The sequence below is a fragment of the Streptopelia decaocto genome, assembly GCF_964273445.1.
Source record: "Streptopelia decaocto genome assembly, chromosome: 1".
NCBI classification, from domain to species: Eukaryota; Metazoa; Chordata; class Aves; order Columbiformes; family Columbidae; genus Streptopelia; species Streptopelia decaocto.
The window spans coordinates 6,902,886-6,929,670 of NC_138663.1; the positions used below are offsets into that span (position 1 = coordinate 6,902,886).

General features: G+C 40.1%; 1 protein-coding gene across 8 annotated transcripts in view; it reads left to right on the forward strand.

Moving 5' to 3' along the window:
• The window catches only part of CELF2 (CUGBP Elav-like family member 2), a 380,150-nt gene that overhangs the window by 232,231 nt on the left and 121,134 nt on the right, over positions 1-26,785 (forward strand). For 7 of the 8 annotated variants that reach the window (XM_082046820.1, XM_082046821.1, XM_082046822.1 and 4 more), the window contains one exon: positions 10,986-11,182. In XM_082046820.1, coding sequence (XP_081902946.1) covers positions 10,986-11,182 — 197 coding nt within the window. Of the gene's footprint in view, positions 1-10,676; positions 10,819-10,985; positions 11,183-26,785 lie in introns of those variants that run through there. The other variant, XM_082046826.1, reaches the window with a different exon arrangement.

The following is a 26,785-nucleotide window of genomic DNA, read 5'->3' on the forward strand; positions in this document are numbered from 1 at the left end:
AAAGAGGGTTTTTTTGTGGAGAGATGGAGAAAAAGATCAAAAAACTTTGCCCTCAATCCCACACCCCTGCTATATTTTCCATTTAAATGGCAAAGTCAACTTGCCTCCTGCCCTGTGTGCAATATTCAGTTGAGCTACAGCTTCATAAGGTTATTCATCCAAATAACATTTGAGAACTTTCCTACTCTTCACAACATTGTGCCTGCCCACAGACTTTACCCTCAAGCCTTGAAAGGGATAAAGATTTTCTTCCTTCTTTGCTTGTATATTTAAGATTTTGCCCTTCTCTGCCACTAAACCAAGCCTGGTGCTGATTTTCAATTTCATCGTTTTATCTGTAGCCTCTCTAACACTCGGCTAATTCCAGAACACGCTGTACTGGAGGATTTACTCTACCCGAAAGAGTTACGAAGGCATGAGGAGAGTCAGCAAGGCACTAAAATTCCCAAGGGCGAGTAGTAGGGTGAGGAGAGATGGGAACAACCTCTAGCACCTCTTGGTTCTCCAGCCAGAGGCAATACTGCCTAATGAATAGGCACTGAATATCTTCACACATTTTATCCACCTGCAAAAATTGCCCTGTAGTCCTCCAGGGTGGGATTGCCCCACTCCTGCCCCACTCCTTCTAGTTTCTGATAAACTGACAAAGTGAAACCTTGAGTACTGAAATAACTGAACTCCCTCCTCTTCCCCTGGCCAGTGGTGTAAGTCCACCCTGCCCAGACAAAATGCTTGATGCATTGAAATAAAGCATGATGCTCTGCATTTTCCTCTGTGCTGCAGAAATCAGCTTCGTCACCTCTTTGAGCTCCGGTTCACCAAAACCTTTCCGTGTGTGGAAAGTAAAAAGTTGGCTATGGTCCTTCAAAGATGACTGGCAGCTGCTGTGTGGTTTCTACAGGCTTGGTGAGCGCAGAAGCAGGTCAAGACCACACCATGTTATAGTCTGCAGTGTTCACAGTTGTTGCCCCAGCAGTATCGCGTTAAACCCATCGTATCCCAAGATGTGGTGGACCAGCCACCCTAATCTAGGCACGTACGATACCCCAGAGCTCTCATAGCGTGTGCAGTGTTTGTGTATATGTTATTAGTGTTTCCACTGAGGTCTGCATCTTTCTAACAGCTCGCTGCAGCTGTATTTGTGCATTATAAAATAGCGTGCTTTAAAGTGCCTTGTGAAGCAGATCTTTCCAGCCTCGCGTTGTAAGGAACCAAGAGTCACACCATGCAAAAGTGTGTCTGCGCGTGTCAGCAAAGTGCTTTTTTGGAGTGGTAGCTGAGTGCAAAAATTTCAAAAGGAATCAGGCAATTAAATTTCAAACTCACATCTCTTCTGCTTGTTAGGAATTCATTGTTTCACACAGATGCAATGCTCCCTTTTGTGTCACGTATCTTCTATATACACAAATTCATTTTAATTTTTTAATATTGTCTTTTCCTGTTTTGCAGAATTTTTTCTTTCTTTTTCTGGACAGGTTATACATATGCTAATAGAAATATGCCTATTATTTGAAGCATAGTTCTGCTTGTCAATGAAGCTTCATTAACACCGTTATCACTGCCTGACATTTATCTTATAATTTTCCAGAGTTGACTGTTACATCTCCATGGAAACCCAAATTGCAATTGAAACAAGTGAGATAATAAAGGCATCCATAGAGGATTGACAGTATGCAAGCCCACAGCGTTTGCAGACTACACTTGTTTATAGTTCCTTAGATAAATCTATCGCAGTGGAGATTTTTACTACCTGTCTCCTGTCTTTCTATGATTGCTGCTTATTGCAAGGTTTAGAAAAACACATTTTTTATTTTGCTTTTTAATTAGAGCAATACATTTTATTGGACTCACCAAGGGAGGTATTGAAGTTATAAATTCTAGTGTGATTTTTCTGGGATGAAATGTTAAGTTTTTCATGTATTATTTTAGCACTATATAGACTGATGCATTCTTAGGTTGGTTTGGGGGTTTGTTTGAAGCAGACAAAACTACCAGTGTATTCTTTTGCTTTGCTCACTCTTTCAGTATGCAAGAAGAATCTTTTTTTTCTATACCTAAGGACTTGAGCTCTCTAAGTTCGTGACTCTAAATCAATTTAGATGGTGCCTCAAAGCATAGAGTCATGAAACTGGAGTGGGTCCAGAGTGAATTAATCTGAAATTAATTTGATTTTGAAAGGCTCCATCTGCCTGTGTTTGGAAAAGGCATTTAGACAGATATATAAACAAATGATCATCTGTATTCTATACGCCAGATGTGGTGTCAAAAAATAAAGAAATTGTTTAAAAAAAATTAGCTGAGGGGGGTTTTGCTATAACGATGCTCAACTTGTTAAAATTACAATTGCATCACACTTTGGACAATAATCTTTTCTTATATTCAGATTTGTAAAAGGGGAGAGCATGGGAGAGCTTGGTAGGATATTTTGTTTTAAGTAAGAAAATTGAATGTCACAGCTTGCTTTAATTGTCTATTTGAGATCTCACATAAATAAGCGCAGCTAAGCGAAATTGGCTGTGCCCTTAATACGAGCAGTGCTGTGATCTTCCATTCCCTTTTTAAGGCAGCTATTTAGGTAAAGCAGCCATGGAGGCCACGAGCCGTTGGCCTCCCTCTCTTTAGGCCGACGTTTTTGGGCCCTATGAAAATTGCTACCCATGCTTTGTGGAGCTCAGCTGGGAGTGGGTCTGAGAGTGTGTGCGCACATGTTGGTGCCAGTCTTGAAATATGTTAGACTCTAAATTACTTCTTGCAATAATCTGTTGGCTTTAGCACACGAAACGACTGCTGTGTTTCAAAACAAGTGTTTGGAGGACACTTTTCCCATGCCCTCCATCCTTTAGCCCCAACTCCAGGATACAGTTTGCCATACACTAGACAAATTCTTACAAACCTCAGAAGAACTTGCAAATAGCTGCCAGCCTCGACACAAAACTTGGTGCAATGGTCACGTCATTAATTATCAAATGAAAAGCAATTTTTTTGGAAGTTTTTGGGGGGCAAAGGAAGAAGGGAATTGAGTAACAACTTCTTAAATTTGGAGCAATAACTGTGTGAAATGTGGAGAGAGAGACTGAGGTTGTTGACAAGAAAACAGATGGTCCTACGTGTCCTGAATTTTAAAAGCCTGGTACTATTCTAATTCAGTTGTTGACATGTCACAAATACATAAGCATTTGGGTGTAATCAGATACTTTTTTTTTTAAGTGATACCGATAAATGTTTCCTGCCACACAAAAAGAAGTATGCTTCATTGCAAATATGTGTAATCAGTAAAGCAAGGCATTAATAATCCACACGATTAATATCGAGCAGTCAGCTACTTTAGACTCAACTTCACATGAAAAATTATGTCAGTTGGTGCTCCAAAACTGTAACATAATTGTGCAAGTGCATGAGCGCTCTCTCCTGTTACTGTCCAGTTTTAGTAATGTGGAGAGGGCCCCTTTGCAATTTGAGACCCTTTTAGACATAGCACAGATATTTATGCAAAAGGGCAGATTCTGCCCAAAAAAATTACGCTGGAGGAAGTTGGTGAGGAGCACAACAGGAGCGGAACAGTAAGTTGCAGGTGTTGCTCGCGAGCATCGTAGTTGTGGTGACTTGCCAGGGTTCTCTTCCTGCCATAACAGAGACCAGTTTAAAGACAGAAAAATTATAATTATTTTGTTAATGCTAAGCTCTCCAGATCAAAACCAGATGTGCACACGCCCATTTGGGAGTTGGCCAACAGAAAACAGATATTTTAAAATCATGACCTAGGTATTTATCAGTCATGCCTTAACTCTTGCGGCACTTTTCTCCTGCTGTGTAGAGTTGGAAATGCAGTTACCATACACCTGATGGAGACAGACCCAAGCTTTTCTGAGGGTTTAACATACACAACAAATTCTTCCCAGGAATACAGCAAAAATGACTTCTTGGATGGTTGCCTAAGCTGAGGTCTATGCTGCACAACATCATTGCTTGAAGGACTTCATCTGGCCTTGAACTAATTAGTTCCTAAAACCCACAGGAAAGCCTGGAAGAACAGGGTCAGGGGTTATTACACAGCCTCTCAGTGTAGGTTTCCAAACACATATTTTAGTGATTCTTATAATGTATCTTTAGAAATTTGTGATCCTCACCGATAACTGCACAAGAAGGGGAACAAACCCAAGAAAGTAAGGGTTGGGTAGGAGTGGGATTGGCTTTTTTCAACCACTAAAGGACTGTTATCTGTCACTGTTCAGCTTCCAATAGTTTCAGTGTAGTAAAATCTATGGGTCAGTGAATGCAAATCCTTAAAGATAACAAAACTAGACCATTGTAAGTTTTATCAGCATAAACAAAAAGATGCTCCCCAGTTCAGACCTGTACAGATGGTGTGTTTAATTGTTTCCTTCCACTATTGGATGAACTAGCAATGATTTTTTAATTGGTTTCCAAAATAGAGGACTTAAAAAAAACCCAAACCCCTTCCTTTTCCTGTTTGCCTTCACTTCTACACGAATTCATTCTCTTGTTTACATGTATATGAGTGTATGTGTATAAACTAAATATAAAATATGTATTTTAACTTCTGTGAGTTCTCCACTTCTGTCTGTATATAACATAAACACCTTATTAAGCACTCCTGCACATTCTAGAAAATAATTTGCTTGATAAAAAATAGGTCTGTCTATCAGAGGTAAGATATAAGACCATCCAAAGCCACCACATTAAATATCTTTTTTAAAAAAGAAGATGTATTTGAATGTAAGGCTTTTTGGAAGATGTGGTGCAGCATATGTACAAAGCTTTTGCAAACTTACCATTGCTTGACTTTACAGCTCTAGCAAACATTACCAAAAGCAGGTCATTAAAATAACACCATCTGGTAGATTTAAACACTCATACAAGGTGTATCCAGGGTTTTGGTTGAAATACCAGCCTTAAATCAGACAGGTTTGAAATGAAGGTCGTGCAGCACCGCGGAGGCTGAGCACCCAAAGAGCCACCAGCATGTCCAGGTGAATGTCCAGCCATGGGCACAGCGGAGGTCGCAGCCGGCTGGGAACAAACCCTCCCTAATTTGCTTTGGTGAGCACAACTCTGAGGGTAATTTTAGGAAGTCAAGAAGCCTTAGGACAAAGGAGTGTTTGTGCTCTAATGTGCACCAAGAGCTGAAAAGCTAGTTGCATTTTAACATAGCTCTTATTTCTATTTCCTTTTGTATCCTTGATCTCTTCCTGTGGTACTAATGAGGAATCTGCATCTATGCCTCTAAAGAACTATGTGCTTTATCCCAGGTGTGCTCAGCTCTCTTCTGATGTTACTCTAGTGTGTATATTGTTCAATACTTCTCCCAATTCATATTGTTCTCAATATCACGCATTCTGACCTACCTGTTTGAAAGGCGACTTCTCTCTGCTGCTACTTCTCCTAACCCAAATTTATTCCGTCAAAACATTTTTCAAGGCAGGAAAAGCTTTTTTTCACACCTGTTTTCCTCTGTGATGGGGCAATACCTCCTTACCTTATCTAAAATCTACATTTAAGGCATTAAAGTGATTCCATGTACTTTGTTTGGAATTAATCAGAAAACAAGCATCCTGTATAGTAACAATGGTTTGCCATGTTTTGTATGATGTGGTATATGGAGAGAGTTAGGAAAGCTGAGCTGCAGCTAGACTCCACCAGAAAAATGGCTGTGAATTTTAAGTAATCAGAGCAGTAAAAAGGACTCCATTGTCTTAGGCAACATTATGCCTGCACAGATAATTTCTGCCAACGTCAAGGCAACACAAGAAAGAAAAAACACCTTTGCATTTACCATTTTGTGCTTACACGAGCACTTGAGTATTATTAGCTATTGAGAAGAATAAAATCTGAGCATTGGATATCAGGTATTAAAAGCCATAAGTGTTGGTAGGTAGTTAATGTGTGTGTATGAGTGCAAGTGCGGTTGCTCTCTGCTGGATGGATGAAGAATTGCTCAGCTCTTTGTGAAAGGCTTTATGGGCCTGTAAGATGGAGCAAGGGAGAATGTCTTGGGAGCTCAGATTTTCAGTATCCCTCCTGCAATTGAGCTTGGCCTTCAAGTGTAGCAGAATGGCAGCTTTGCCAGTCTTACAGCTACTAAGGTATCAGTCCTGCCGATCGGTGCAGGGAAACCTGGAGAAAATTATTTTGCAAACATAACTGCATGCACAGGACAAAATGTCCTGGCATTTGCTGCTTTGTTCATTGGATGTGATGTCAGGTTCATTTAACAACTGCTGTTACAGATATATGTTACTTAATAATAATTATTAGTATTGTTAGGATTTAATAGTTCTGCCAAAAACTGTACAAGACACTACAGCAGGAGCAGTTAATGATTTTTTGAAACATCACCTTTCCTCCAGGCTGCTTTTGAGCAAGTGCACTGTAAAAATGCTGATGGGCCAGAAAACTTCTGGAGATAACCTTTTTTTCATCTGAAAACACAGAGACCTGGTCATTTACAGCTTAAAAACATGAAACGGCTTCTTTTTTTGTTTGTCAGAGGTTCTGGCCCTTGTTTTGCTGGCCAAAATCCAATTTAGGTAATTGCATTCTGTGTCTATAAATCGCAACCCCCTGCAGTTTTCAATTGGGTATGGTATTGTTCTACCCTTCCTGGCTGAAGCTGTTGTGCGATAATGCTCCATGTCATTAAACAGCTGCCGTCTGTCACCTTATGATGAAGTCATTTCTCTCTAAACAATGAGTTTATAAAGCCCTTTTGGGTCCTTCCAGATAAAATTGGCTCATAAACTAGCAATTATGATCTGTCGTGTACAGTAAGGTGATGCTTGTTCGTCTCTCATGACAGCCGTTGGAGTCCTTCAAACGGGTAGTGTCCCTTTTGTCAGCTTGTGTGATACCATAGCAGTGCCTCCGCAGCTCCGATGTAAATATTTATTACTGTAAAACTCTGATGCCTGTACCTACCTCTGTGCTGGGGTTGGTTTAGCAGTCCTTGCACTTGGAACCTGTTTGTTATCGTGTTCTTGGTGTTATGTTGGCTCTTAGAGGGAATTTAGCGTCCTTCTACTGATGTCTTATATCATGGAACACGAAAAAAGCAAATCCCCAGCAAGATGGTAAAGATACTAGAACAGGGTGAGGGTTGAGACATGAATTAACCAAAATAGAACAATAAGAAGGGTTCTGGGTAGGTTTAAAAACAGATTTGAAAATTGGGTCTCACGTAAGCCCGTTTGGTGCCCATTAACAGATGTTTTTCAGCACCTGGCTTGACACTTCGTTCATTAACAGAAATGGACATGGCTTAATGCCAAAGCTCTTAACAGTGATGAGTTTAAGAGAGCCCCTTTCGATCCAGACTTTGTTTCTGAAGTCCGCCCCTCTCAGTCAGTTCACTTTTAGCAGTCTTACAATAATTACAGATATGAATGGGAGAGACGGAGAAGACGTCTACTGTTTTTTTCTGGTGCTCCTGCTTAAGCAGCAGTGATATTAAAACAGTCTCTGGCTCCTCAAAGAGTGGCCCTGTCAACTTGTTGAAATGATGGAATGGTAGTTAGGTTATTAGAAGGAAAATTGGCACAAATTGAGAGAGAGGATGCTCTGGCAGCAACCACAAGCAGCCAGAGACTCAGTGGCTTAATCTCTGCCCTCGGGCTGCTCTCTACGATATAGATGACACCTTGTCAGTGAAGATGATGTGCTGGGTCACCCCTGAGTCCAATGGGCTAAATTGGCCATGGAGGGAAGGATTGCTGTGGTGTAGAGACAGCAAGCCACAGAATCTCATTTTTTTTTCTTTTATTTTTTTTTAATGTATGTCATAATTTGGGTACTGACAGTAATTGTCAAGGGATCCCATTCTCATTAGTGTCCCCTAGACACAGCTATCTCTGTACGCTTGTGCTTTCAAGAAATAGTCTGAAGCTTTTGCAAGGATTGCTTTGCCTCCTCTTGGAAAGTTTCATGCATGGTTTCTCTTTTGCCATGTTATTTCTTGGGTACAGCACAAGGGGAAGATGAGGGAAGGAAAGAGCTGCTTCCTCTGAGAGCCAGTGTGTGTTGGGAAACTGTTGGAGACTCTTAGGTCTTGGCACAGAGCAGTAATGTCCATTGGTTAAAGATGAAGGTTGGGAAAGGATAAGGAAATTCAACTTTAGCAGAGATTATTTGCAAGGGATCAAGAATATTTCACTGGATTTTGTTTTGACCGCAGAAGTTCTGTGACAGCTGAACTGGGGTGCTGTAAGGTTGTGTTCCTCAGTGGAACCTTCAAGTTCCATGAAATCTATAAATTTTGGTTTTTTCCCATTTCTATCTTTATGTTGTTTTATTTACTTGCTCAGTTTGTCTGCATTGTCCGTAGTCCTGCAGCTGCTACTGGAGCTGGGTGAGGATGCTACTCAAAGTTCTATTGCTGCAGCAGCGCTCATGCACTCCTCAAAACCCCAACAGCGAGAGTGGGATCCCTACTCCAAGATGCTGAACTCAAAGGAAATGCAATTTAGAAAGGAGCCCATCTGTGCTTGCAGAAACGAGTGCTCTCTCTATGGACTGAACTTGCCTATCAACCCCCCAGCATGCTGGCAGCTCAGTGAAACCCCTACTTTGTGGCAGAAAAGGATTATCAAGAAAAGACTAACTTATGCTTGGTTTTCTTCCCTGAATCTGCATGAGTTAGTCGATTGGCAGAGTTGTCCATGGATTAATTAATTCAGGCAGCAAGTGACAAAACCTGTTCTCCAGAGCTTTGCATCACAGTGTACAGTAGCCGATGTGTGGAATCAGAACCTTTAGCAATGTTTATCCAATAAAGCATTTAAGGAATATGATCAATGTAATGTAAACTTTAGTACCACCAAATTAAAGAAAGGGCTTAAGCATTTTGTGGCATTATAAACCACCTTGGCTTGTGCCTAAAACTTTAGCTCAAAAAAGGAACTTGATGCTAACGGGGTCATTAACTTGAGAAAACAGTAATAAGTGTTTGGTTTTGTGGTTTCCTAAAAATTGGCTTATTAGCAATGGAAATTGTGATGTGGTGGTAAGGGTGTTTTGGGTAAAGGAGAAAGCAATGGAATAAATTCTTTATTAAATATGACCTTTGCTGTAATTTTGGGCTGAAGTTGCAGTTGTGTATGTATTTCTCGAAGAAGAGATCCAAGAGAGAATAGATGAAGGGCCAAAATAGTGTGTAAGCATTTTCCTTGACTATCTTAAGCCACAGGTCAGGGATTTCCCTCCCCATCCCCCTCTCCCTTACTAGGGGGGTTGTTTAACAGATTGGGTTTTACATAAAAGAATAGATATTAGAAATAATGGAGTGATTTTCTGGCGGTGTAAATGTCGTGCAGGTGCCTACTGCTTTGTGAAAGTCTCGAAAGTTGTTCCCATGGGGTATCGTTCAAATAAGATAATGAAGGTTTTTCTGGTTCTTGGAGATTTTGGGGTGGTGGGTCATTGGTTGGTTGGTTTGGTTTGGCTTAAGTGTTACGTATGTACGGAAAAAGCAGTTTCTAAGGCCTGGAGAACGCATGATTGCTCCAGGTCTGCTTATGACCTGTAGAGCATCTTCAAAATGAAGAGCATGTGTGAGACAAGAGAGGGTATTTGTGCATGAAACTTCATGTAAAAGGTTGGACTAAATCCTTCAGTCTCTTATTCAGGCAAGGCTGTCACTAGAATCAGTAGGAATTTTGTCTTATAAACGAGTGTGATAAATTTCATTGTCTGCTGATCCATGTTGAAGACACTTCACAAGTGATGATCCAGCTTCTCGTTGTTGGTTTAAAATCTGCCTTTAACATAACTTTGTCCTTCCTACAGTAAGCAGGGAAAGTGCTAAAATTAATATGGGCGTATTAATGTGTTCAGGTGAATTATGCTTTCCTTGGTGGAAAGATGGGGGAATGCTCTAGAAGTCACATCTAATTCATGTTCTTTCTTGAAACCAAAGCATCCAATAATTATCTCTTATGGAATCTCTAGCCAAATAAGTACTTGAAATTATTGTCCTTAATTATCAATAATGGCATGAGGGTTTTTTTGTATTTTTTACTTCTGTTCAGTATTTAAAATTAATTTGTTTTCCTTATAAGAATACAACTCTTCCTAAAACATAAAACACTATTTGCCTGACAGAGCAGGTTCGTTTTTGCTACTAAGTTCTTTTCGTCCGCAAAAGTATGTGGTTGTTTTGAACTTTGATATACATCTTGAGATCAGATAGGGTAAGAATTTAATTTACAGAGTGTGAAAAATTCCAAAAATTTAATGTCCATTTGCAGGGAGGAAAACTTTTTGAAGCAGCATTTTAATTTTTGCAACAATGTAGGCAATTTTGCCACTGCCTTGTTTTTTTGTATTGTGCTTTTTTTTTAATGCCAGGATGCAATAAACAATGTGCTTTAAACTGGAGCTTTCTAGACTGTTTTTCATTTCTAAAGAGCGTAGGCAACTAATCGGCAGCAACCAGCCGCATAGCTGGAGTGTTTTCCATTCTGGGCAATATCATACTAATTTGATGCACACATGGATGCTTCACACAATCTGCAAATTCATCGCTGGCATCTTGCATTAGTCATCTGACAGATTGCCAAGTGTTTCATATTCCTTTCATGTGACTTTATTACAAAACACACACACGCTGCCTTATTTTTGCCAGTAGCCAGTTTAGCAAGAATTCAGTGCAGCTCTGTTTACAACAGCCATGGAGAGAAATCTGCACTTACGTGCAACTATTCTCTGCTTCAAAATGCAAAAGTCCCGGTTTGCATTTGGCCACTCTCTTCTTATATAATGACATTAAGCAGCAGCCTGCAGAGAAAACCAGACTCAATGAAAAATGTAATCGCATTGGATTTTGTTCATAATACTTATGCTATTAATTAAATACTGTTGGTTTTTTTTTCTGCTTTGTGCCAATTGACATCATCTTCTGTATCCAGTGAACATGAAAACTGCGTAGTCTCCTAACTTGTCTTCTCTTTTTAATCTCCTTTTCCACTTTATAGTAACGGCACAGCTAACAAGATGAATGGAGCTTTGGATCATTCAGACCAACCAGACCCAGATGCCATTAAGATGTTTGTTGGACAGATTCCCCGTTCATGGTCGGAAAAAGAGTTAAAAGAACTTTTTGAGCCTTATGGAGCTGTCTACCAGATTAATGTTCTCCGAGACAGAAGTCAGAACCCTCCCCAAAGTAAAGGTACGGTAGTTGTGCTATCTTTGCTTTCAGTTTTGCTTATTTTTTTTTCTGATGATCTTGTTTGCCTTCAGGATTTTCAAAGGGGTTTGCATCTGGGCTGTCTGTTTGGAAGCATACTGTGTTGAGCTATGCAGCAGTCCTAAGAAGAGAGGACTCCTGAAAATCTATCGATTACTGTCTTCCTCTTCTTCTTAAATTGCAGTTTAAACATCTGTTATCTGGAAGCGTGCATTCCAACTGTGCAAAAAATAACAAAAGATTGCCGTCCTTGTTTAAATTATTATCGCCGAGAGACATGGAAACTTGAGTGGTCACTTTCTCAGGATTAGCTCATGAAAAACATAATTTTCTACTTCCTTTCGTTTCCTCTCTCTGCACCCCAGGTGGGAATAATTTTCAGGATACAGAAGGGGAGGAAGGATAGCAGTGGGCTCTTCCTATGTCATTGCTCCAGAGACAATAAGAATTAAAAAACAGAGTTACCCTGCCCTTTTTCCAAAATCTGATTTCTTTTTTGTAGTTATATTAAAGGATTGATTTTTGGCACTGGGATTTTTCCAAAAGAAAGCGTTGTTTTTCCTTCCTACATTTTTTTCCATATGCATGTAGAGTATTTGTCCTTAACTATATTGCTTTCTTTAACTGTGCACATTTAGTCATGTGAAAATTCTGTGTGTTATTGTTATGTATGGCTACGTAAGTATATACTTAGGTATACATATACTATGTAAGTATATTATGAAAGTGAAAATTTTATTTCACAAAATACATTTTTCTCCCTAACTAGCCGTATACTTTCATTTACACTTTGAGCTCTTCAGGGCTGGTACATAGAAGTGGTAGCACTACAAATGATTAGTGCGGCTCAGAGGTGTAACTAGATATGCATGTGTGCCTGGCTGTGAGGTTACTAGATATTTATTCATTCTTACTGCACTCCTGCCACTGCTTCTAAAAACCTTTAAAGCACACATGCTATGGAGAATATTATAAAATTATTTTGTGGGCTAGCAGCTAACTAACAGTGCAAAACAGCGCTCACTTGAGATTTCCAGTTCAGTGAGGGGCAGTTGCTATTGCGTGAGGCTGGCAGCACAACTTTGGGTGCTCATGTGCTTCTGTGCGAAGTGCTGCCAAGGTTCAGCATTTCCTCCTTGCGCTGGTATGGGGCAGAGGATCCCCTGAGTGGCTTCTTCTTTGCTGGCCCGATTTAAGTAGAATTGTCCTTTGAGTGATACTAGTTCATTTTGGGTCACTTGCGTACATCAGTTCTGGTTAAAAATCTGGCTCTTTTACACCAGGTGTCCCATCAGTGTCATGGTGGGTGTTCATACCTTGCTGCTGATCAAATCCCTGTAGTAGACTGGGGACAGAGTTTTTAGCAGGGCCTGTTGTGGGAGGACAAGGGGTGATGGTTTTGAACTAAAGGAGGGGAGATTCAAGCTGGACACGAGGAAGAAATGTTTTACAATGAGGGTGGTGAAACACTGGCCCAGGTTGCCCAGAGAGGTGGTGGATGCCCCATCCCTGGGGACATCCCAGGCCAGGCTGGATGGGGCTCTGAGCAAGCTGAACTGGGTGAAGATGTCTCTGCTCATGGCAGGGGGGTTGGACTAGATGAGCTTTGAAGGTCCCTTCCTACCCAAATTATTCTGTGATTGCTCATTCCCACTGGTAGTTCCAAAGCAGAAGGTATTTTTTGTCACAATGTTCCAGTGTAGTTCTGCTTCCAGCTCCCTCTTTTCCCTAGAATTGATGAATTGTAGCATGTAGACCTCTGCTATGTTAGCACAGAGCCCTCACCCAGTGTCTTTTTCTTGTAATGCTGGATAGGAGACAGCATTAAGAGGTCAAGCAACTGGATTTTCTGCAGTCTGGGCTGCTATGGATGAGCAAACTCCTACTTAGTTTAAACCACTAAAATGCTGAACTTTGAGACTCGTCCATTTAGAAGGAGCTGATTCCTGGGCCACAGAAATGCCTTCTCACTAAGCCGTAAATGAAGTGAGAATGATATTGTGGTTAGACAGAAGAAATACATTGATTCCCATTTCTGTAGTGTTTTCCGTTATACTGAACCTGTCTGTCAGGCAGCTGGAAGGCGCAGGGATTAAGCATGGGTCATGCAAATCGTTGTAGGCTAATTATGAAGGCTTGTAGTCCCAATATTCAATATTCTTTTTCAAAGGTGGTTGGTTGGTTTCTTGTTGGTTTTGTTGCGATATTTTGTTTCGGGTTTTTTTTGTTTGGTTTGGTTTGGTTTGCGGTTTTTTTGCTTGTACGCTTTTCAGCCATGCAGAAATGATGCTTTTATGCCACTTTAGCCATTATATGTTTTAATGAGTAAATGAAATTAATCCTCAAGAAAGACAGAGTAACCTTCAGACTTATATTTCCCTGACACAGCAACAAGCTCCTCCAGTGGTCAGTTTTTCCCTTGGAAGCTTTGGTGGAGTGTGTCTCCATGCTGGCTCTGTCCACTTTCCCGGCTGAGTCTGCCAGCAAGGTTGCTAGATATAGAAACCTCTTGAGTTTCTTGTGGCTATCTCTTGACTAGGAATGATCTTTATTTTCTTAAGCCAGTAGCACAAAGGATTCTGTGTGAGAGTTTGCTAAGAATATTAGAAACAAACCAACCAAAAAAAAAAAAAAAAAGCCCTGAAAAATGTCTCATAGTCTTCTTGTCATCGTGATGCATGAGAAATACTTCGCCTGTGCTATCTAATTGGCATTTAATAATGAAGCTGAGTTTTGACTTTTTGTTCAGAGGCGTGGTCAACTTCCATGCTCCTTCTCTGTAAAAACCCACACAAAACAAATATTTATATTTTATTTGACCTGAGGGGATTTGAGTAGTGCAAGGCAGTTTCTTGCACATGCTCTTTCTGCATCACCTCCAGTTTTGCTGAACAGTGGCATCAAGGGGACTTTGTGGTTGGATAATGCCAGAAAAGGCCAATTTTTCATTTCATTGCATGGCCATGGTTGTGTGTCTTGCCGGACATTCACAGGCTAGTGTCACCCAGAAATTGTCTCTAAATATTCTGCAAGCCATGAATTGCATAACAAAAATGCAAGTTGGTGTTACTACACTGTGCAGGGGAGGGAGCGGTGGTTTGATTTCATTCTTTGAAGAAAGGCATTTTGATGTTTGAAGGATTTCTCTCTTACCAGACAAGGACTGTGTATTTCTGTTAGCTTGGCCAAGAGGGCTTCTCCAAATTGGACAGAATTTTTTTTCTGATGATCTGTTTATGAAGCTGCAATCTGAGTCTCTCCCAATTCTGTCAAAAATAACCATAGGCTGCTTCTCTCTCTCCTGCCGTTATTAAGACTGTCTTTCATACCCTCCAACGACAGACGGCCTAGTTCATGTCTTTCCTTCTTTTTTTGTATTGCTTGCCAGCTCTGCAAAGCTGAAGCTGGAGGAAGAGGAGGAAGACAGGTAGAAAGTTTTACTCTCCTTGGAAAACTAGAGAAAAGCCATCTTATTTCCACAGTTATATTGCTCCTGATGTGAATGCTGAAACTCAGCTTTATTAACTGGGAACTGCAGGAATGGCTGCATTTCCATGGGTGATGGCTGGAATAGCCTCCGTTGATAGGAAACTCCTCATGCTTTCCAGAGTTTGCAGTTCTCCAGTTGGTTTTGGATGTGTGAAAGAGCTCAACAAAGTCATTTGACTTTGTGTTTATCCTGTGTTGTTTTGTAAGGCTTTTTCCTCTTGCTGCAACAAGAGAAATCCAGGGGATTAAGTAAACTAAATTTTAAAAAAAGCAGGAAATCCTGTAACACTGAAATAAATGGCACTTTTAGCTTCTGGGCACTAAGGGGATTCAAAGTCTAGGCAAATCAGCCCTCTCTGCTCCCAATCTGGCTTGCTCCCTTTTGTAATTTATTCTGGGTGGATAGATGACTTTTTTCCAGAGTAATTGTTAAAGAGAGCTTCTGTAATACCTCAAATATAGCGAGCTCTACGCGAAGGCAGGATACACTGCCACCGAGATCCCTCTTCTCCCCCACTGTTCTCCTAAGCCAGAAAGATTTCCCTGGCTGCTTTTTTTTCGGAATCCCAAATGATGAAGCGAACAGATGGCACAAGGCTACTGGTGCCCTCTGAAATGCAGCAGAAGAGTCTTGGGCCAGATCCACAACGTCCTTTCGGTACCTTACCCCTGTTTCTCTACCTGTTAATTCTTGCAGGGATCAAGGTCTTCTAAAACAGGGTTGTGAGCCTGAGCAGAACGCAGGAGAGAGACACCCGTTTAACAACTAACTGTAGCCTTTTACAGACCCTTTAACAGATTAGAGGGAGGCTGCTGAGTGAACAAGGATGTGCTGTAGTTAGAGGCCAGTGTTTATTGTTATCTTATTTAACATGGTAATTTAAGTCTACCGGGAAGCATGCAGAGGAATCTGATAATGAGGCATTCATCTGCTGCATACAGGAGAGACCCGACGGGCAAGGTATATAGGAGGCAGAAGGTATGTGGCTTGTTTGGGTACCATTTTGGCTACAGTTTAGCTCTTAAAAAAAGCTCCTGCAGGCAGGAGGGACTGTTCCTCCCTTCCAGCAGGTCCCTGCTCAGGGTGCCCCATTTTCTGTGTGGTTATAGGAGAAAAAGGAACAGAGCTGTGACACTCTGCTGGTCACACAAACCCATCCTGACTGTCCTAATCAGTAGCAAAGATATTCACCAACTGCTTCTTGCCTGTTCTTGCATCACCGCCCAGCCGGTTGCACGCTCCTGCGCCTTGAAGCTATTTCAATGCATTGTGTTTTGCAAAACTACTTCAGTTGCTCTTTAAAAGCTCCCTTCAGTCAGAGCTCCAGGAGTCGGGGTTTCCGTACAAAATTTTGACTTATTTTGTGTTTTCAATGCACTCACAGGTCCACATGAATATTGTTTAGCTTTTGAGATCCAATGAGTTACGTCATGAACACATATGCTGTCGAAACTGCAAGACTCAGGACCACTGCCATAATGCATGTGTGTTTTAGACTAAATTTTAGTGATGTGCCCGAGATCTGTTATAATCGCAGACTTGAAATCTTTTATGCACTTGAAAGAAAAAGTGCCTAGTGTTTTGGGTTTTTTTGGTTTTTAACAGGTGATTTGTGCACTATATGAAGTTTCACGTGACAAAGTCTGGCAAAAGCCACATGTTGCTGCTAGATAAAACAGGAAGGAAGAGTGAATGATAAAGCTGAATTTTCAACTTCCAGTTTCTGCCTTTAGGATGTTTAAATTTAAACCTTAAAGAACCTTAATTCCATAATTTTATATGGGTTAAAAGTAACATTATAAAATATATTATAGATATGAGCTGATGTTTATAAGCAGTAATTCTTATATGATGAATCTACTGGAGTTTTTCAAGAGGTTTCTCTGAAGGTGGACAGGTGTGAAATTGTGTATATAATCAAGCTGGATTTCCCTGGGGCATTTCACACAGTGTCACACAGGAGACTAATACATACGGTTGCTGGTGAAGCAGAGAAGGGCCCATTTTCAAATGGAGAAAGGAGCTGGTTAGATGATCGAGGGCAGATTAGAATGGGGGAAAGGTTACGGGCCAGGGAAAGAGAGGGGATGATGATTGGAGAGCAACAGGGACTGCTATTGGAGATCGATACTTTTTCACTCTCTATGTAAATGGCTTTGACAGAATGAACCACCAACTTGTTATCCAACTTTTTGGATCATGCAGAAGGGACTGGATGGGGGTGAAGGCACCTGGTGACCTGGAGAAAACAATCCAATACAAAGAGATTCAGTTGGGTAAAACTAACCGTGAGCAAGAAGAGTAAATTTGAGTTTTGAGTGAACACATATTGGATGACTGAATTTTTGGAAGATTCGGGAGAAGGGGAAGATTTGAAGAGTGCATATATCATAAAAGGACTGGCATTATGTTTTGTATCCATGTGGTCAAAAAGGCACAGAAAATACGAAGCTGTATAAATGGAAGCAGTGAATATAGCTTTCAAGGAAATACTGTGCCACTTAAAGAAGGATTTTTTTGATCATGTTTAAACTACAGTTACCAATATTTAGTACTATTCTATGGAAAAGGGCAAAGGTCCAGAGAAGAGCGGCATGATTTTGTATGAAGTCAGGAAGGGTTAAGCCATGGTGAAAGGTTCAAGAAGGTTAACTTGTAAAGGGCTTCAAGCATTGACTTACAAGAAAGCTAAAAGGGGAAAAGCTGAGGAAGAATACAGGACTGTACCTTGGTTTGGAAAGAAAAAGTTATACCGGGATACATTTGAAGTTTCTGCTGTATGTTGAAGTGCATACTGAAGGCAGGAATAGGTAAGCGCTTTCAATTAATATTAAACCCAGAGACTGCACAGCATAAGCTTTTGATTGAGAAAGAGCAGGCCAACAGGAAACAAACAAACAAACAAACAAACAAACCTCCTTAAGTCAGTTTTTTTTCCTTCACTTGCAGAGCAGAGAATGATTTTCCTTAAGTAGCAGTAAGAAAAGTTCCTGAAGAAACTTTTCTATTGCTCTCTTCCATTTAGTATTTTGAAATAATAACATGTGACATGACTGTTCCCCACGTCCCAGTACAGTTTCACCCCGTAAGCAGGACGAGGTGCCAGGGCTCCAGTGTACACAGCTGACAGTGGCTTATCTATGTCCAGCATGAAGAGGGTCTGAGATTTCTGATGACCCCTGATATTTTTGCATTGCTTTGAAGAGAAAGAGCAGATGAGGATAACGTCCCATTGCGCACTTGACTGCAAACCTGTTGCCTACATAAATCAGTCTCACTGTATATCTCCATCATTAACCATGGCAAAAAAAGTCAGTCCCTTTAATACTGAAAACGATCACAGCAAACCCAACCCAATCAGACGGTGCAGAAGTAGTGGAGGATCTTTGGAAAGACAGTGAAACAGGAGCGGTGACAGCAAAATAGGAAGAGTGGAGGATGTTGGGAGGATTGGATAGAAAGCGTTTTTTGGTTGTGGTGTTTAAAGAGGGAGACAGCACGTTAAACCTTCCTTAGCTTTGTTTCTGAAGTTCCTATATGTAGCATGTGAATCACTGGAGCTGTAGCAGAGTTAAGCTTTTTTTAAGGCATCTTTCCACTCTATGTTTTTACAGTATTTATCACTGTGGGGGCTTGCTCCAGAAGTGAGGGTTTGGGTGTTGCTGTAAGAAATTAATAAAAATAACACATCTCTAAGGGATTAAAGGAGATCGCTTTGGGGCTCATTGGTTGCACAGTTTTGTAGCAGCTTAACTATGATTTACAACTGTATATGAATTTTCAAAATTAAACTAAGGCTTTATAAGCACATTATAATTACATCTATGCTGAAAAAGTGCACAAACTTTAACTACATGAATTGGTTTAGTTAAATTGATAGAAAAAACAAATGCAGACCAGCCATTAGAACAGTAGGGCTTCATATTCCAATTGTGGTTTTCTTAATCAGTCTCTAATGTTCATATTTGATAAACATCTGAGGAAAAGGCAAGTAAGGTAAAAGGATGCTTGAGCTTCACTTCAGGCATGAAATAAATTCAAGCACTTTCCAGGTACATTCAAAAGCTCCAGGAGTACAGGTGAAAATATGGGGTCAGTTTTCTGGACAGTTGAAGAAAAACAAGACAACAGAAAAGGAAGGGATATGTCTGTCTGACTTCTTTTTTCTAATTATATCTAAAAACAATTGAAGGCTAATGACTGAGAATTAGGGGGCTTAAACCATAATGGGTTTTTGTTAAGACAATGCTGGAAAAGAATATTTTCCACAATAGTTAAAAAAGGCAGGCAATTCTTTGCTATAATGTTGACTTCTTCAGCACACTGTATCGTATTTACCTACAGAATATTTTAGAGCAACTTTACAAAAAAATGCCCAAATGTAAATGGGCAGTATGTTTTTTGTAATGCTTACATTACATCAGAAAAAAACACATAGGCAAGCAGTTGAAACAGCTTGAACTTTCAATAAAATTGAAAAAAAGACAGCTAATCAAATTTCATTGTTGAATCTGAATAATATGCCAAACCTCGGTCTCTCAAATAAATAATCTCAAAGGCAGAAATTGTAATGCATGGAAAAATCTAAGTCAAGTCATGCACGCACTTACATGCAGGAATTAATCAATGGATATAATACTCAGACATAAAATCACATGCATGTTTAAATATTGTGAAGATTGGTGCCTACATTTAAAGCGTATACCTCTGTAATAGTGCCAGATACTGTCAGCTGGAGATTTATGGTACCTGATTTCTTCAGTTGCATATTAAAGCTCCCATCAATGAGTTTCGATCTTTCTATGACATTGTTGTGGCACTGAAATTCTTTCCTCTTCCAATTTTCTATTAAATGAATAACCATACAATATTTATCTGTTTGCCACATAAAAAAATGACAGGTGCTTTTTTTAAAGAACAGTCACTTAAAAAACAAAAAATCAACACCACCACCCTTCTCTTACTAGATAGTGTTTCTAATACTATTCAATTCTAATGCTGCTCATCACACAGGAGGAGGGTTTGCAAAGGATTTGAGAACCAGTCTGAAATTTTCCCACACTTTGGCATGGAGCTCAAAGCAAGAAAACATTTGACAACTGAGCAATTTCAAAAATGAAGTGTAATTGGGGAGTAGCCTTATAAGCATGTATTTCAGCTGCACTGCAGCATCCAATTCTCTCATTTCTGCCACAAGAACACATTTTATTGCTTTCATCTTCTGCTTCTGTCACCCCATTAAAATCACACGCAAGTGCACATGAACACCTGTGTGCAAATAAATAAAAGCTTAAGATGAAAACCCACAATGCAAAAAGTTTAGATTATTAAAAGATAGGAGAAGAGACTCCCAAGAGAGTAAGAATTCCTCTTTCTCAGCTAAGATGGTGTGAGAGATACGGAAATATTACAATGATGGGTCACATTAAAAAGTTAAAGACCATGTAAAACATTTTAGCATAAATATGTTTTCAGTTTTGCTAGTTAGGAGATTAAACTTAAACCCCAGGAAGGCCTTGAAAAGATGTCTGCTGTTCTTTATCATTTTAAAATACATTACAAAATGGATTCATGTGTAGTATTTGCAGTATAGTCAATTACTAGCTCATTACCTCCGTCTTCCCCAGACCATTGCCAGCCTGTATTTCTGCTGGAGCAGAGTAGCAAGAGTGATGCAAGTATTGGTGATGCTTTAGCTTTGGTAGGACCTACAACCTTCTCAGTGCCAGACTTCTGTGGTACAGATGCCAGGAAAGGATGTGCCATGCCAGTTGTAGTATTGCTGTTTTTCAGACATCATTTCCATAGTATATTGTAACCATCAGCATATTTCAAAAGAACAACAAATATCTCCCTAAGTGGCTTCTAAGCCTGGTTTGAGCTTAACTGAAGCCGGTGAGCTATGGGTGGAAGGCTGTATATGCCATATAAATCTCCTAGTCCATCTATCTCAGGGAAGAAGGCATTTTCAGAAAACTGTGTCTTTCTAATTGTTCATAAAAACACTCTGAGACAAGCTGGTGAATAGATTAAATTTGAATCTTTCCAGTGGATCTTTCAGGTTTTCACTGAACCTAATTACTGTCTAATCTATGCCCATGAGGATGCAGTTTTAAGCGGGACGTTAGACTTTCACTCTGCAGATTAAACTCTGTGGTGCATAAATTCTTTATTATTTGTGGAGGAAAAAACTTCAGTGTCTACTACCTCGTGGTTTTAATTTAAAATAACTAATACAACTGAGTCATGCATTCTCTTAGAATAAGACAAGCTGTGAAGAGGTGGAAGATGTTTTGTAATAAACCATGTCTTTTATTTGCCGAACTGAATTGGGAAAAGTTATTTTTCAAACAATAATTAAACTGTCCTGGTAGGCCAAGGTGTCACTATTTCAATTGCAGTTTTAGGGACCTGTACTGCAACAGGGAGTAGATTAATATAATGTATGGGATGGAACTTTTTAACTGCAAGGATGAGCATGGCACCGTAAGGAGCAGCGCTGCTGCTTCAGCCACAGATCTCCAGGTGTTTTACAAAGGGAGACAAATATCATCAACCCAGTTTTTACCAACTGGAAGAAATGAGATACAGAGGCCTTGTGAGGGACTCTTCCCAAAATTTTTGAGTTGCTTTGAGCAGGCAGAGGATAACGTCCTGCCTGTGCCATTGTGTCACCTAGATCAAATCTGCTCCCTTCACTCTCAGTGCTTGAATCCCTGAGCTGGTTGACACAAAGATTTTGCCGTGTTAAGGCTGCCCCAGTGAGATCTGCAGTAGTTTATTTATGTGTTAGTCAGATCTGGTGGGGACGACAGTTAGAAAACGAGTGTGGAGCAGACCCATAGGCACTGGCTCCCACTCTTCCTATGCCCTCCCTAATTAAAACAGTGAGTATTAAACAACAGGCTTCCTTTATTATTTGCCGATCATGGGATATAAAAATCATTGTAGATTTAAAATGGACTATATTAACCCGAGCAATTCCAATGGGGCTTCAGTTTCTATAGTGAAAAGTGTTGTGTTGTCTCTGGCTCAATTAGATTTTTCTCAGTGTCAATTTTAATTCACTTCACCGGAGCGTGGGGGAACTCTCTGTGGAAGGGAAAATGTTACTTCTGAATGAGATCCTCCTGTAGCCTACATTTATTTAAGAGTTTTAAAATGCTTCGCAGTCCCACGTTCTCCCTTGAACGTCTGTGATTGTGTGCCATAAGAGCTCAACGAAATCGCTTGATGTTTCTTAATGTGACAGGCATTCTTGTTTGAGCAGGAGGATGGAAATGGGGAGAGTGGGATCCTTGGTTCTCTCTTTTTATTTAACAGCAAAAAAAAGAAATAAAGCCTCGGCAAACCTTGATGGCCAAATAGACATAATTATGTTGAATATTTCTGATCCTTACAAACATCCACCCGGCCATGTGTACAGAGATGTAAAAACTAAGAAGCAGGTTTCCATTTGCAATGCTGAGTGGCCTGAGAAGCCGTTTTTTCCCCTTTAGACTTGGCATTTCTCTCCTCTTATGGCCCTCGGCGGTTAATCGTGGATTGCTTGGTTACATTCCGCTTGGTGCGCACTGCTGGACTAGCCCAAATTGTACTGTTCCTTCCCTATGTTTAAAGGGCAAAATGGAGAAGATCTTTATTTTGATGGTGCTTCCTGTTGTTGCGATAAAGAGAAGAAAATTAAAAGAGCCTACGATAGAAATGTGGGGGAAGGTTTCCATAGACAAGGGGCTTTCCAAAATACTTGTTTCCATCATGCTTAGCAGGTTTCTCTTCCTATCCCTATACCTATCCTTCCAAAATGGCGTTAAATTCTCAATACAGTAGATGTATGGATATCTGTACACAATTAAGTTTTACTTTGTTTCTGTTTTTTTCATTTATTGTGGGGTTTTTGACTGATACCTCCCAGTTTCCAGTTTTGCAAATGATTCAGGCTGCTTTCCAGTATATTACTGGTCTACCTATAGGAAAGCACCTGGGAGTCTCACCAAAACCACTCAACTGGGTCAATGGGTGTGAATCTCTTTTCTGCTTTAGACAGAAGATGATACCATGGCATGATGCTGGAGTGCCCCATAGCTACTGATAATACCAGCTTGTGTATGAAAGGTAAATATTAAATTGTCTCGGAAGACAGGCAATCTTATGTTTTTCAGAAAAACTGAGCAAAATGGTCCATGAAATTCCGGTTTCCGAGTGCATCATCTCCCAGCCTTCTTGCCTTTCCAGTCCTGAGCTGTTAACATGCAATGACTTTCTGTATTTTGTTGCTTGCTAATTCTTGCTTGGGTATATATTGAGTTAAAAGGTGCTGCATGAAAGTGGCGAATTATTATTCTTCTTATTATTATCATCATTATTTAGATACTGCAGCCTAAGTAGTTCAAAAAAATCTCACAACTAAAGGTCAGTGTAGCTTGTAGGTTTACACATGCACAGTACAAGTAACCTTCAGAAATTTCCTCATGACAAGATAAGTGCAGCAATTATATTTAAATGAGTCCCGGAGAAAATTTCACTGTAAACTACATTAGCAGGAGTGTATGCTGTAAGAGGATTTAATTGAATTAATGCTACTTACTATCAAATGCTCCATCTAGTGTATTGCCAGGTCTCCTTATTACTAAGAATAATATTTGGTTCATAAAGACCCCTGTTCAACTAAGCACACAGTCCTGATGACTTCAGCAAGTGATTAAAGTTAAAGCCTGGTCTTCACTGCTTTGCTGAATAAGAATAGGCTTGAAGCTAAGAACAAGTATCGATGTGTGTACATAACACATAATCATTGAGCCCTTTAAGAAGGCTGTTTATGGAGATTCCTCTTAAAGATGGTTTTCCAAATGTCTAGTAAAGGTGTGATCGTAGAATCAGAGAACGTCCTGAGCTGGAAGGGACCCACAAGGATCAGCGAGTCCAACTCCTGTCCCTGCACAGGACAACCCCACAGTTCACACCATGTGTCTGAGAGTGTTGTCCAGTCTCTTCTTGAACACTGTCAGGCTTGGGGCCGTGACACCTCCCTGGGGAGCCTGTTCCAGTGTCCAGCACCCTCTGGGTGAAGAACCTTTTCCTAATATCCAAACTATCCTTTCTAGTTTGAGAGTAACTGTCACAGATAAAGGTTGCACCAGCGATTAAAACCAGCAGCCTGAGCACAAGTCTGGGTGCACAGCAGGAAGGGTGCCAGGGTGACCTGTGCTGGGGCTCTGGAGACCTCCACTAATAAGGGCTGTAACTGATCATGATGGCAGAGGGATTTTGTTGAATAATCCTGGTGGTATTTTTAATGCTGTTATTAATGCAGGATTCTTATTCTCACGTTATACAGAGATGCCAAAATGAGATCCAGGAAGGTATTTTGTGTGACTTCCTACATAAAAGCAGAAATGCAAATAGGCTACGTTAACATATTCACATTATATAAATGTAAAACTCAGCCGCATGGAAACACAGTGACAGAGTCAGAGATGTGTTTCAAGCCAGTGATAAAGATATCAACAGTTTTCCTATTCTGCTCTTATGTTTTAACCATTAAGGAGAAAATGTGATATATTGGATGTTTTTGCAAAATACTTTTGAATGTCAAAAATATCATTGAAGTATGCGTCTCCTTTATGTTTTTGTATTATTTATTTCCCTTTCAAATGCATTCTTTAAAAAAGAATACATGAAAACTAGCAAAAAATCCTTTTATTCTCCATTCAGCACCAAAACAAAAAACAAAACAAACAACAACAACAACAACAAAAAAAAGGTTTCATGGAAATTGGGAAACAGTGGAATAGTTTCTAAAGTAACTTTATTGTTCGCTGAATCAAATGGCAAAAGTTTTTATTCACCTATGCATCTAACATTTTAATGATCCACATGTCACTCCCAAACTTCACCCGCCCGTGTTTATGCATGCAGTTAACATTCTGGTACAATCAGCAAGGCACATGCCATTCAAAGGAGTTACAATCTCCTCTTTGTTTTTTGGGGAAAAAGAAAGAGTAATTGCCTGTGTCAACTGATGTTCATTACACGGAATTGTTTAGCTCTCTTAAAAAATCATTGATCTGCTTTTCCCCCGTGAAAATATTCAAGGTCTCAGTTCACAAAAGAGAAATCAGCATGTCGAGCAGCAGCCTGGCAATCTGTGCTGCAAGGAGTGAGCATGCAATGTTCTGTGCAGCAAATGTCACAAGTGCTTGCTGTCTTTAAAAATAAAAGGTAAATATTTTGTAAGGATGAGAAACATAATTACTATTGCAGTCAGATGTGATTTGGGGGAACAACGTGTTTGAAAGTAGGGATTTTTTTTTGTACATTTGTATGTAGCATTTATGGTTTAATATCCGTTAGGCAGCATCCAGCATGAACTATTTGTTTCTCCCTAAGTTTTGTGGCTTTATTTTACCTTTAAGTAGAATATTACAAAAGGTAATTTGGTGTGTCACTCCCATTGGTATGGTCATGGTTGACTTTTGAATGACTTCCTTGAAGCAGGAAGAAGGGGGGGAAACTATGGGTTTTTTGGTTTTTTGCTAGGGAATATACAGTATTTACATTTCATGGGGAGTGCCCATGGTACATCGTGTGCACACAGCAAGTCAGAATTGCAGCCGCCTTCGCTGTGGTTCAGGGTCAGTGCGCCACTGATAACAAAGGGACCCAAAATCTGGGGCTCCAGTCTTGTCCACGTGCTCTTATTATCATTTGCTGTTTGTATTGCAGATGCACGTAACAGATTGTACAATATGCTGTACAAACAGATTGGTAAAATGATCTTTGTCCTGAAACACTGGCGGCATAGATGAAGAAGAAGAATTGAAAGCACGCCTGCAGCAAAAGCTGCACAGCACAGACGGCAGAGTTTTGGACCCGTGTCCTCAACAAAAAGGGTTTTGTGCATCTTTATTGAAGCAAAGATCTGTTCTTTCTGATCTTACTGTAATGGGCTGAAATTTTAAATAAGATTTAAAAGAAAGTAGCACAAAGACCGTTAGAGAGTGAGTAGGAGAGGGGAATGTGCCTACTTTTCCCTTTTCTTTTTTTTCTTGTCGTCTAACAGCATTTATCCTCCTCTTGCCAAATCAAGCGTGTCAAAGGAGCAGACTTTCAAATTTGGGTAGTTGTTCACAGTATTGGAACAACACCCTGAAAAATAAAAAAGCCAGGACGTGCAGGGCTGGGGCTTCGCTGACCCAACTTGGGGATGCTCAGCTCATGGAAACTCTGACACTCTGGCAATGACAACAAGAATGAGCCTGCAAACTTGGCTTGCTCTCACCGGGCTACTCAAACAGGAAAAATTTTAATACTTAATGTCTTTTTCGTCAGCCAGGCCATGTAAAGAGATCATCCACTTATGCCCTGTGCGGTTAAGAAAAACAAGAATTGCTCATCTTATTTATTGAAGTGGCTCATGTGCGTTCCAAAGTGCCTGGATGTTAGCTTGTGGGGGAAGGAGGAGTGGACATTAAGATTAATCTAATTGAAAATATTTTTTGTGGGAATAGATTGCTCAGTGCATATATATCATCTGCAGCTGGTAGAATAATGATATAAGCCTGTTTATATGTTTTATTAAATCAATAAACCATTTACATGAAAATAGAGGTGTCTGGATTGTGCAAGCAGCTCTTTCAGAGGATCTTTCCTCAGGGACGCAAAAAGATTTTGCTGTTTTGAAACACTTCTGTTTCTCTTTCACATGAAAGTGCTCTCTCACTAAAATTATTAAAGAAAATAGTTTTCAACTCTGATGTATTGCTGATTTTTTGCCAGCGGCTGTGGCCAGTAGTCTAAGTGATGGGAACTACTGAGCGCTCGGAATTCAAATAACTTGTATTGACTTTGTGGTAAAAGAAATGTTATGTGTGGACAGGATATAAAATCTGGACCCATGTGGTTTTCTCGGTTTGAGGTACGATGGTACCTGAACATGTCGAGATGCAGGGCTCAGCGTCCCTGGCTGCTCATGGCTGAGCCACTATGGTCTTGGTCAAGAGAGGTGAATCTCTAGATTAGGCAAGAGATCTCATGTTCCAAGATGCAAAGGTCTCAGGTTTGGAAATGTAACTCAACTGAAAAAAGTTCTGCTA